This window comes from Hevea brasiliensis, chromosome 10 (assembly GCF_030052815.1).
Source record: "Hevea brasiliensis isolate MT/VB/25A 57/8 chromosome 10, ASM3005281v1, whole genome shotgun sequence".
NCBI classification, from domain to species: domain Eukaryota; kingdom Viridiplantae; phylum Streptophyta; class Magnoliopsida; order Malpighiales; family Euphorbiaceae; genus Hevea; species Hevea brasiliensis.
Window position 1 is genome coordinate 92,741,238 of NC_079502.1, and position 13,313 is coordinate 92,754,550.

The following is a 13,313-nucleotide window of genomic DNA, read 5'->3' on the forward strand; positions in this document are numbered from 1 at the left end:
GCCAATCTAATCCATCTAACGGAATTCAAAGCCTATTAGATCAGAACCCTAGAGCTGCGCATGCTAGCAGTCCTCTATGAAGCGCCGATTACCATCGACAACCCTTTAACGCTCGGTCAAGAACGCCAAGAAAGCCCAGCCCCATTGGAACATCAACAACAAATAGGAGCAAGAATCGAGGAAACAGCTTCCATTGATAGCCATGCATGGCAAAGATCAAGGCCAGATCAGGAAGAAACCCATTTCCCAAAAACTTCACCTCAAGTTTCCGATGTTGAAACAAGAATCTATCTTTAGTGACTCTAAAATGGTAGAGCTCTAGGCATCTCAATCTAGTGTAATAAGATCAGTGCACACCATCTAGTGCTAGTAATGGGACCGGAGATACCATTCTTCCTCTGCAACTCATAAAGCTAAACAGCACCAGCATACAACCAACCAAAACAATAATAATAATAATAATAATAATAATAATAATAATAAAAGGGTGATATTTATACCCTAATTCAGGGATGGGGAGGGCACAATCCATGATCCAAGCTAGCGAATAGCTTCCCCTGCTCGTGAAGTCTATCAAAGGTAATTTCTTCAGCTAGCCCGAAGAAAGAAACTAGGGAAAGTTGAGAGAAAAGTCTCTCTCTATGAAACTAGAGAGAGAAAATACCTCAACTTGTCAACATTTTAAAGAAGTTGAGTACAGGCAATTAGCCTACGAGTTTGATAGTTTGATATAACTAGATAACATAGTTATTAAAGGCTTAAGGCGCCAAGAAATTTTGGAACTTCGGTGTAAAGCGCAAAGCACAGACGCTGCCTGAGTGAGGTGAGGTGTAAAAGTAAAAAATTTTAAAAATTCATAAAAATAAATAAATATAATGTTTTTCTTTTTTCTTTATTTAGCATATATCTTGAATTGAGTTTACTGGCCTATTTATCAATGAAAATGCTAGTTAAAAATAAAAATAAACAAAGTATGCCTTTCTAGAACTTGTGTCTGAAACAAAGGCACACACTTAGGTGCATAAAACGCTAGGGTTCAACTCTAGTGAGCATTGAGCCTGAGACGTGCCTGTAGCGTGCCTTTAAAAACTATACTGGATAAACCCATATAAATTTCATTATAGATAGAATTGAAAATAAAATAGATGCTTTCTATAGTTATTTTATTTTTTTAATTTTTTATTTTTCACTTTAATTTTTTTTTAAAACTATAAGATGAGGTAATTATTAAGGAGTACTTTTTTTTAATTGCATTAAAGAGTACTTTGATTTTAACAAAGTGATAATAGAAAATTCATTTACCTTGATTTTGAAAACCCTTTTTTTTTATCCGTAGATTAGAAATTCATTAATTTTGAAACTGGTTACTTAAAAAACCATCTTTAACAAAAAAAAAAAAAAATCTAATTTGGGTAAAAATACAAATTAAATAATAATTTCTTAATTGAAACTTGAATCAGTTTTGATCAAATTTAATGGTTATAATTTTTTAATAAAATAATTAATTTGGACTAAAACAAGAACAAATTGATCATTTTCGATTTAATCAAGGCTGATTTTTAGTCGATTCAAATTTAACTGATTTTGATTCTGAATTAGAACAATCCGATTTCAATTTTTCAAATCAGACCGGAACCATGATTATCCTCCAGTCAATTTCATTTGGGTAATGCGGGAAAAATAAGACAACAATCACAAAGTTAGGTTGTCAAATTCAGGCTTAGGTAGAAGTTCCTTTGCACTTTTCGAAGTACCATTTCAGGTTTTGGGAGCCTTTTCAGGATACATGCTTGCCAGCCAAAAAAGAGGATTATGGTGCCACTTCTCTTTCAAGGTTGAAAGGATACTGAATTACTGATAGCTAAGTCAATTTTTCCTCTATGTCACTAGAAGCAATTCCATCTGGCACAAATTTAATATACCACATATCATGAAGATTATAAGTAAGTCTTGCTATACATTTTGTGTCCTAAATCCATGACTATGTAAGAAAAATCTCCATATATCAAAACCACAATTTTCTAATTTACAACCTGTCTCAATTAAGCAGAAAACAGTAATACCTCTTATACACTATTATTGCAATAAAGCACACCAATAAACATAGAAGCTTACAGATTCTCCTGATTATTTCAGGGAAAAGAAGAAAACAAAATATAAGCGACGTCAAAATTTGTCCAAGTACACTATATCCTAGCAGGAAGTAAACAAACTCACTCTGCTTCTGCTGCTGCTGCATCCCCACCATTAATTTCTTGGCTTCTTGTATCTGGCAAGGTTCCCAAATCTGTCCGAGCCTCTTTTTCCTCTTGAGAAACTGAAGAATTTGAAGAATCAACTGAATCGTTCTGGGAAGAATTATTTGAGTCATTCTGGCTGGCATGTGTGTTGCTATCTGTGTTTGAGGCTGCATCTTTCTCTTTTTGGGATGTTGAAGAGTCAGTGGAAACAACTTGCTCTTGGCTTGCATCTGTGTTGACATTTGTATTGCTGTTGTCATTCGTGTTGCTTTCAACGGCATTGTTGTTCTCATTCTGATCAGCATCACCGCTGTTAGAATCAACCTGTTCTTTTTGGCTTGTGACTGTATTGTCATTTGTGCTGCTGTGAACAGAATTTTCACTCTGATTCTGGCCAGAATCACCATTATCTTTTGTGTTTGAGGACACATCTTTCTCTTGGGAATCTGAAGAATCAACATGTTCCTTTTGGTCAGCATCCACATTGTTATTTGTATTTGATGATGCGTCTTTCTCTATGGAGTTTGAAGAATCAACATGTTCCTTCTGCCCTGCATCTGCATTTTCATTTGTGTTTGACAATAAAACAATTTCTTGATTTCCCTCTCTGGTACTACCATCGGACTTTTCACCCTGAACTGCATTATTATTTTGGCTCGCTGATGAAGGCTTATTGGACTCAACAGTTAGCCCATTAGATGAAACAGACTCAGAATTGCTAGAATCTGTTGATTCTTGATTAGTTGAATCTACATTCTCAGTTGCAGTGGAAGGTGTCACCTTCAAATCTGATTGCCGGCCACTGGCATCTGAGTCAGATTTCTCTGTTTGTACGTGTAGGACAACATCATTCTTAGTTGAATCCTCTCCCTTTGACTTTGTGTTTTCTGGAGTTTCATTTTGATTTTGAGGTGAAGAATCATGATGTTCTGAAGTAACTGGACTGGAGTTAGAATCCATCAGTTGCTGATCATTCTTTTCTGTTGCTACTGCAGACGTATCATGGGAACCATCCTCCGATCCTTGCTTACTACTTTCATTGCCACTCTGTTCATTGGCTGGATTTGTGGCATTGTTATTTTCCACTGGTTCACCATTTGGAACTTCATTTTGATTGACATCAACAATCTCGGAGATATTTGTTTTACTGTCATATCCAGACTCGTTCTTTTCTTTGTTCTTCACATGCTCTGCCTCGTTAGTCTTCTCCAAACCACCTTGCTCTTCTACAGGTGTTAAATTTTGAGTTTCATGGACAACTGCACTGGAAGCATCGTCTCCCTTGTAATGTTCTTCTCTTGCCTCCTTGCTATGTTCGTAATTTCCATCAGGAACCTGATCTTCTGCTGAACCTGAATTTTCAATCCTCTTCTCTTCCTTGTCTTCTGTCTCTTTAGTTTCTGCCCCTTTGCTTTCTTTAACAACCTCTTTAATTGTCATTCCTTGACTCTCCTCTACACTTTCCTTCCCTTCATTTGTGTTTTCTTGCCTCTCTTGATTTGACTTATCTTGGCTTTCTGTCTCTTTGTTCTCTTCATTCTCCTTATTCTCATCAGGATTCTCCTTACCTTCATTTCCCTTCTCTTTGCTTTCTCCATTATCAGTCTCTTTGCTCTCTACATTCTGCGTATCTTGGACATCATGCACTTTGTTCTCTTCACTCCCATTATCTTCGCTAACATTGTCCTTGATCTGTTCTTTCTCTGTCTGGTGATTATCAGTGCTATCCTCCCTCTCTTCTGCACCAACATTCTCCTTGTTTTCTTCACCCACCTTCACTCCATCGATGGAACCATCCCTCCGATCAAATCCCTCTTCAGTTTGATCATGAAAATGACTCTGGATCTCGTCTCCACCCCCAGTTCCTATGTAGTTGTCAGGTTTAGTTTCATCTTCATTCTTGCTTTCTTCTTCTTCTTTCTCCCTGTGTCTCTCATCTCTAATGATGGTTTCTTCAGCTTCAGGGAGGTCCTTTCTTCCTAGTTTTATAATGCCATTCCCAGTTTTGACACTGTCGTCAAATGCTGCAGCTTTCTTGTCATGAGATTGCCTGACTTGGTAAAGCAGCCAGATTCCAACACCTAGGAGAAGACATATTTGTACAGCATGCTTTACCTTAAAACCTTTTGATCTCTGGCTCCTATGTGGTGATGACCGAAACATGATTTAGCCCCCCTACGAATGCTTCTCTCCTCCAACAACCTGCCAACAAGGCTTATATCAATTCCTTGCCTAGGCTAAAGCAGTATGTTACTCGAAGACCAGCGCAGGCAAAAATAGCAGAAGAACGATTTCAACCTTCTTGTTATAAATCATTATTGGATCTCTAAGAAGGAAAAGCTGATACGAGTAAATAGCACGTACATCTAATAAGCATTAATGCATCAAAAGAAAATCTAATCTGCAAAGAAAGCTTGAAGATTAACAGAACAAAGAAAGAACAGAACAGAGTAGCTGAAACCAAGAATAGCTCGCAAGTTGCAAGTACTAAAAGACAGAATAATTACCCTTTCTTCAGGTCCAAAACTGAGTCAAAACAAGAATCAACCGCAAGAGAAGATCAACACCATTTTAGTTACATCATAATCACACCCATTTGTGGATTATAAAACTAACCCACTTCTCAAACTCGACAAAACGAACTATAGTCATAAACGCAACACAAATTGCAGAAGCAGAGAACAATTTTCAAGAAATAATTACAATCCACACAAAAAATAAGAGATCTAACAAAACCCACTTTCAAGAAAATTAGAAATGACAAGAAACAATCAGGAAATAAACTTACCAAGAAAAAACATAGCCACTAGGTTATGCAATAATGACACAAAGCAGAGCCCATTATTTGGAGAATAATGTAGCTTAAAGTAAACAAAGATTTAGAGACTGGAACTGTGCATATTGGACTAGAAATACCTCAAAATTGATCTTTTTGGTGAAAAGCCTTTGTACTCAGATTGGATCTGGTAAGAAAAGAAAAAGAGGAAACAAAGTACTTGAAAGCCACAAATGTTATATAACCACAAAGTAAGACGCACACTCAGAGACTCGATTCTAATAGTAATAATATGCAGTCATTTCTATTTGTCATCATTTAAAGAGCGTGATCCTACGACGTCGTATAATTAAAAGTTCATTCAAGTTAAAATCTGCCCAGTCATAAAATCACCATCATCGTCACCGTCGCTGGTCGGATAGTGTACCTGTAGGCTAGAAACGTGCCACGTGTACGAACTGTCGGTGACCCTAGAAACTGCATTTTAATTCTCCCCATTCCCCATAATCTAACGGAGATTACCTAGCAGTTAAGCAATGGCCTCGAAGCTTCTAGCTTCCTCTTGTCGCCGAACTTTAGCGAGGACCGCCAACACTTCCGCTCCCCGCGGCATCTCCACCGCCGCCGGTGCAGCCGTTGTCGCTCCGACTCCAGAAGCGTTTGAGGATCAGGGAGTCGTCACAGTAAAAGGCGTGAAAATCTCTGCTCGGCCTCTTTACTTAGATATGCAAGCAACCTCTCCGGTGGACCCCAGAGTCTTGGATGCGATGCTTCCCTATTATCTGGCGCGTTTCGGCAACCCTCACTCTCGTACCCACCTCTACGGCTGGGAGTCCGATTCCGCCGTAGAGACTGCCCGCTCTCAGGTGGCGGATTTAATCGGTGCATCTCCTAAAGAAATCGTCTTCACTTCGGGGGCGACGGAGTCGAATAATATTTCGATCAAAGGAGTAATGAAATTCTATAAAGAAAAGAAACGTCATGTCGTTACTACTCAAACGGAGCACAAGTGCGTGCTGGACTCCTGCCGCCATCTCCAACAGGAGGGTTTTGAGGTCACTTACCTTCCTGTGGGAAGCGATGGGATTGTCGATTTGGAGAAATTACGGTCTGCCATCCGGCCTGATACTGGACTTGTATCGGTTATGGCGGTGAACAACGAGATTGGTGTGATTCAGCCGATGGAGGAAATTGGGAAAATCTGTAAGGAATTCAATGTGCCGTTTCACACTGATGCCGCGCAAGCGCTGGGAAAGATTCCTATTGATGTGGAGAAATGGAATGTTAGCTTGATGTCATTGAGTGGACACAAAATCTATGGTCCGAAAGGCGTTGGAGCTTTGTTTATGCGCAGGAGACCGAGAATCCGAGTGGAGCCCCAAATGAATGGAGGTGGACAAGAGAGAGGGATACGAAGTGGGACGGTGCCGACTCCTTTGGTTGTGGGAATGGGTGCTGCTTGTGAACTTGCGAAGAAGGAGATGAAGTATGATGATAAGAGAATTAGGGCTTTGCAGGAGAGGTTGTTGAAAGGAATTAAAGCTAAACTTGATGGAGTGGTGGTCAATGGGAGCATAGAGAGGCGATACGCAGGGAATTTGAATCTTTCCTTTGCTTATGTGGAAGGGGAGAGCTTGTTGATGGGATTGAAGGATGTAGCAGTGTCAAGTGGGAGTGCCTGCACTAGCGCGAGTTTGGAGCCTTCATATGTATTGAGGGCATTGGGGGTGGATGAGGACATGGCACATACTTCAATCAGGTTTGGAATTGGGAGGTTTACTACAGAGGCAGAGATCGATAGGGCCGTTGAGCTTACAGTGCAGCAGGTTGAGAAGTTGAGGGAAATGAGTCCACTTTATGAAATGGTGAAGGAAGGGATTGATATTAAGCAAATTCAGTGGGCACAACACTGACAGGTAATTATAGGATAAACTGCTATGGATATAGGGTAATCGACACAATTTGGGATATGGGTTGCCCGCTGAATGAGTATACCCCATTGAGCTGAGCTGCCAAAGTGGACTGCTTTTAAAGGTGTGTCATACTGGTTCTTACTTTCTGCCGTCCTTGTATATACCCTTGCAAAGTTTCCTAGTTTAACTAGGGTAAAATTTTGGCACACGGTGTTTCTTGAATTATATGAAAGTTATTTTGCTCTAGGCATAAGCATTCCATAATTTGACAACAGGAATAATGAGGTGTGCTTGTAATGCAGATGTAATAGTTATTTTCTGTTGTATCTTTAACCTGTTGATTTCTGTTCTGTTCTGTTCTGATGAAATGATTGCTATACTCTTTGCGATATTTGCCTCATGAATGAGTTATAATTGCACATTCTCCTTTAATAGCCATAGAATAATAACAGTAGTGAGAGTAATAACACGAGGAATGGCTTGCAAAATGTTAGATAAATTCAAGCATAGAAAAAGTGTGCTTCGAAGTTTTGCTGGAATAGGTTGGTAGGATTCCCTAGTAGTCTATTTTTATTTCAAGTTTTAGTTTTTCTTCGAGGTTCCAAGACTACCGAGTATTAGGACTAGTTTTGAGAGTCCAAAGTCTTAGAGGCTTAGGATTAGTTGGAGTCAATAAATACCTCTGCTTGTATGCTTATTAATCAGTTTTGCTATTGAATGAGATGCCATCAATTATGCTTTTTTGTATTGTGGGGTTAATTTCACCCACAAACTATAACTACTAAACTTATCAGTTATCACTAGATCCTATTAAAGTCCATAAATTTCAATTTGTCTCTTAAAAATACTAAAATTTGATTATTGTAACAGTAAAAATACTAAAGCCAAATTCCAATATAATTCAGCACAAAATTTTAATATGGCTTTCATTTTGAACTTCTTAAATATATTTTGAGTGCTTAAAAAGAGTGGAAAGTAAGAAAAATGACAGTACAGAACCTTTGTTCCCCTCAATTTCATGTCTTTTACCCATAGAAAAAGGAAAGAAGATAGAGAGCGAGAAGGTAGAATAGAGAAAAATGTCTTGGGTAGTCTGTTATGCACACAAAATATATTAAAAGATCAATATGATTGTTACTTCATAGTTTCAATTTGAATTTAGCTTCATTTTGATTTCAATGGTTTTATTGTTACAAAAATCAAGGTTTGTTGGGTTTTAAGGGACAAATTGAATTTTAGTGGCTTAAATGGTATTTAGATTGTGAGTGAAATTTGCCTTTGAATCTTGATATGCATTTCTACCTTAGGTGTGATGCCTATGGGAATGGGACCTTGTATTTGACGTCTATGAAAGTTTAGCTGTGAAGCCTAAGTTATTTTATTCTAATGTTCACAGCGTCTAGCTTGTATTGCAAACAGCTCCAAAATCTTCATTTCACTACTAAATCCCACCCTTTTACGAAGCCTCATTGTTCACCTAAATTTCTACTCATTCTAGATTCCTAATAAAACCCAAAATCTAGCCGTAAACAACCTGTCTTGCAAGCTGTTCTATGCCAGTTATTCTCACCTGTCTTGCCTATGGTGCTTGATTACTTTATTAACAAGCTTCTTTTAGTACTTATGCTTGTCATTGGTTTATGTATTATGGAAAGAAGCTGCCCAGTCTTATAAAGAGGTTGTGAGACAAGTATGTTAGTCTTCTGACCGTCCAGGAAAGAGATAGAATCATAGAAAATGCAGATGCACTTGTGTCCAACGGTTATAACTGCAGGTTGGCATTGATGAACAAGTGCAATCCCATTGTGTGGGACAGAAAAGTATGGATTTTTAGGAATTGTTTATTCTTGAAATAGACAAACAGACTATTACATTTCTTGGGAAGTAAAATATTTCAAGTACTTCATTATATAAGTTATAATGTTCTAAAAAAAGTAATAATGGCCTATCCATAAATAAGGATAATGGTTTGTTACCTCGACCAAATTATAGGAATGATATATGGTCGTGCGTCTAGGGGTAGGCCTCAATTATTTTCTTCTTGTTTGAAGTCTTGAATTGTGATGTGCATCAGCCCATGATGAGGATTGTGTTTGTTTGAAAGCGCTAGGGTTGTCTTAAAATACCCAAAAATTCAAGAAGGCACGACCTGAGGGACAAATTGAACTCCAAACCTTTGTTTTAGGAGATTCTGACACTTTGTAGGCAAGGATGGGCATGTTCCTATTGTCCTATGGGCATGCGCCACCTATGATGGGCATATGCCCTTAGATGCCAACAACACAGATCCTTATTCGCTATTTTGACCATATTTGGATTTTTAGGTAAAATTGTAAGGTGAGAGTTTTTACACCATTTAGAGCTTTCATTTGAGGGATATATATATATATATATGCGCTTGAATTGTACAAATGCATTACATGGCCCAAGGGCATCAGTAAAACAGAGAGACCAGAGCAAGTCCGGGGTGGCAGAGTTACTAGGCGACTGGTTGTTCAACCTAAGATCGTTTCTGTTTGTTGAACCCAAGGCAATGAGCTTCGGTTGATATGCATTCACTAAAATTGGATTAAAAATGAGAGTTATGGTTGTTACAAGTCAGGTCATCTGCGAAAAAGTGCCTATGGGCGTGCACCCATGGCTTTGTGTTTACGCCAATCATGGCTTGGGCGTGTGCCCAATGACTATAAATCCAGTCTCTCAAAATCTCTATCCATATCTGTATGACCTATGGGGCTCTATTAGACTATAAATAACTCTCTAAGCATCAGATTAGGGGAAGGGAAATATTAGGGTTATTTTATCAGTTCTCTCTCTCTTTCTCTCTCTCACGCGCACACATACACACACACCTTTGTATAGACTTTCTTTTAAAACGGGTTAATCATAAAATCATTCAACTTCCATAGACTTGTAGCTTTCTAGGTGATTTATTTAATATTTTTATTTGTAATTGAATAGTGCCTTATAATATTATAATGTATTTGTTCATAAGACAAAATGCACAAGATGTGAAAAATGGTTTTTAGTGACTAATTTTCAGCCTCCATTAGGCTCTCTTTTAATATAAAATACAATTAATTTAATGTAATTAAATGATACACAAGAAAATAATCAAGTGGTGGCTAGTAGTTATGATAGTTGAGTGGGCCAAGATGCTTCATACATTTTTGGATTTCTGAATTTCTATGTTTAGTCATTAAGTATGGCAATGAGAAAGATAACTTTTATCTAAATTTAAATGTAATTAATAATTTTAATATCCAAATGCTTCCTGAATCTAACTAAAATTCATTTTTAACTATTTGTATCCATTATTGGAATACTACTAATAGGGATGTACAAATAAATCACAAAACTTGTTCAACTCTAATGAATCTAAACTGACATTAGTATTTTTATATATGTAAATATTAATTATGATTTAAAAATAATTATAAATTAAAATTTTAATTTAAATTGTAGATTAGTAAAAGTTTATATATAACGTGAATAATCCTCGTATATGCAAAATATTCGATAAGAGTTGAAATTAAAAGAACCTAAAAAGTGTTAAAAAGAATAAAAATCTGAAAAACTATACCCAACTCACTTTATATAAAATCGAACATACGTGACTTTGTAATTTAATTTATTATTTCAATTTGAATATTCTCAATTGGTTTTGGTTTGGTGAAATACAGTGCACTCGTTCAAACTAATCCATGTGTAGCTCTACTATTAAAATTCATTTAATTTTATCTATTTTAATTAATATTTTATATAAAAAAATTTCTTATTAATAATTTATATTTTAAAATCATTTTTTAAGTAAAGATCAAGATTAAAAGATATATATATATATATATATATATATATATATATATATATATATATATATATATATTTTATATCAAAAGATAGAGTGGGTTAAATAGAGCCTAGGGCTTAAAAAATATAGACCCAAGAAAGGAGCCCAAATACAAAGAAGGAAGAAAAAAGAGGCCCACAACTAGAAGGTCCAAGTACAAGTTCTAACCTTATAGCTAGCAGAGGAGCAGAAACTGGAAAAATTAGTGCTGCATTTTCTCGTATTTCGTCTGGAAGAGCAAAATAAAACAACATGCAGAAACATGAATCTCAACTTCCAAACTAAATATGGAATCTCAAGCATAAACAATATATAGCGCAATAAACTTTGTATTTTGCAGAAAAGTTGAAGGATAGAGCTTAAAACGACATTCCTTTGACTTAGCGGGTTGGTGAACCAAAATAGAATCAATCAGTCATAGAGACCTCTGAGGTTTCCTTTCTCATAGCAGCACAACTCTTTCCGCCAGGGCAGGTTAACCAGCCAATCAACCATAGCAACATCAACTTGAGACCTAAACATTTAGTCTCCACCATAGTTACCTTTGATGTAGCTTAACACAAGCAGAATCAAGAAAATCCCTCACCATCCATGTCCAGATCTGCTACAAAAATCAATTTTTATTAAGTCACAACTCTACCGGAAAGGTGGGGAGGAACGACCCACTCTCAGAACTAAGAGACGAAGGCCCCTTTTCCCGTTGAGGCAAGGGGAAACCGCACTCACAGCATAAGAAAGAGATTGAACCTCAAAGAAAATTAGACCCTATTGAGAAAAAAATTTATCTCTATCGTGTAGAGAGAGACAAATTTTTTGGGAGTGAGTGACTAAAAGATGCATTAAGCTTTTGGAAATTTAATGATTTTATGAATTATTTGAATTTTATTCATTTAAAATAAAATATTAAAATTAAAAATATTGTTGTAAAATATATATTTTTATATTTAATTAATTATTTATATAAATAAATTTAATAATAGATATTTAATATATAAAATTTAAATTCAATAAAAATATTATTTTTTAAATTTAAATTCGTGAGGAATCCAATTATACTACTGAAAAATACACCACCTGTTATCATAGGTGTCTCGATTTATCTTGAATGGCAACTTTCGTTTTTCCTGATTAGCCTATATGGATAATAGCCTAATACATTATTCTTTGATATTTTTGTAGTTAATACATCATTAATTCTTCAATATTTATGGGTCCACACAAGTGCCACGATTGCCTGCTAACATATATATCTTCCAAACTACTACTTTGGACATCAAATGGTACCCCAAACAGTTAGAAGGCATGTATTCTTTAGTTAATAGAATTTGGTTAATGGAATTTTAGCTTTTATTATTTTGGTTGGCAACCCCAAATTAAAGTTACTAATGTGCCATGTTCATAATCCCTTGGGATTGGTCAATATCAGTATCCAATCTTCTGGTTTACTGGGAAAGATGGATAGGAAAGAAGAAATCTCCTGAAACATGCATTTCTGAAATTATGGGCTTTACATTTGTTACCGGCTTTTTTAGGTTCCTTCAGAAGATCAACAAAGACAACACAGGCAGAAGAAAACCAGCTGGTTCAACTAGTACAACGAGACCCTTCTAGTTGGACTTGTGTTGTTCCACTTCAAGCCTAGTTATTTTGAGAATCTGATCATCACGAAAGTGCCATGCCCCATCAGAAGATCACCACATATATGTACTTGGACTTGAATTCGAGACATTATAGCTCTAGGAATGACTTCAGTATATATAATATATTTTGTCTATAACTTGATGTATAGAGAAAGAAGGGTTCGTATTTTTCAATTGTGTTTGTTGGAATAGGCGAGAAAATATTATGAAAAGGCATTGGGAATCAGAATCCCCTTTTGCACAATGGATCACAGCTTTTCTTTTTCAGTCTGCTCTTCTTGACCTTTGCACCAACATTCTCTTTTTTAAGGGTTAGAGAGATTTTCCATAGCTACACGTGACTGATGTATCTGTGTCTCCACCTTTTTATTCTTTTCCAATGGATAATAATTTTATTGTCTCAAAAGTTTGATGGGGTTCATGGGGTACCTTACCTCGATTCAGGTTGTTAAAAGATGAGCTTTTTGCATAGATGCCCATCAACTTGTCTTTTTAGTTTTGAGCAGATAAAAGGAATGCTAGCTTCTATTGAGCTTTCAATTATTGTTGTGAAGAGATTCTGATCTTAACTCTGCTTTTTATTTGTTTGTTTTTTCTTGAGCTTGAGATGGAAAACACCCGAATAAGCTCCCTAAATAGGGTCCTAAAGGCTAGTTAATGTTCCATATGATTGTTTGTGGAGACTTCATCTGTTGGTATCTACCAAACTGAAGAACTTTCCATTGACTTCACAAGTTATATGATCATGATCTTTAATTATTCAGTTTCAATTTACGTTACTTTTAATTATTTTAATTAATAATATTAAGAAATAAAATAAATTAAATAGAATAAATATTTTAAAAATAATTAGAATTTTATTTTAAATTTCTATTTCAATTTAATTTATTTCAT

General features: G+C 36.1%; 2 protein-coding genes across 3 annotated transcripts; one reads left to right on the forward strand and one right to left on the reverse strand.

The window, feature by feature from the left end:
- Positions 1-2,042: 2,042 nt before the first annotated feature.
- On the reverse strand, positions 2,043-5,269 carry LOC110659785 (uncharacterized). Of its 2 annotated transcripts, none has more exons than XM_021817830.2 (2): positions 5,029-5,269; positions 2,043-4,442 (listed from the first exon to the last, which is right to left on the reverse strand). In XM_021817830.2, exon 2 carries the CDS (start codon positions 4,401-4,403, stop codon positions 2,214-2,216), a length of 2,190 nt encoding a protein of 729 aa, XP_021673522.2. In that variant the 5' UTR covers positions 4,404-4,442; positions 5,029-5,269; the 3' UTR covers positions 2,043-2,213. The 2 variants fall into 2 exon arrangements, with proteins under 2 accessions (XP_021673522.2, XP_021673523.2); XM_021817831.2 differs by having other exon boundaries at positions 5,157-5,252.
- Positions 5,270-5,511: 242 nt separating this feature from the next.
- On the forward strand, positions 5,512-7,318 carry LOC110659786 (cysteine desulfurase, mitochondrial). The gene has a single exon (XM_021817832.2). It carries the CDS (start codon positions 5,553-5,555, stop codon positions 6,927-6,929), a length of 1,377 nt encoding a protein of 458 aa, XP_021673524.2. The 5' UTR covers positions 5,512-5,552; the 3' UTR covers positions 6,930-7,318.
- Positions 7,319-13,313: the final 5,995 nt, after the last annotated feature.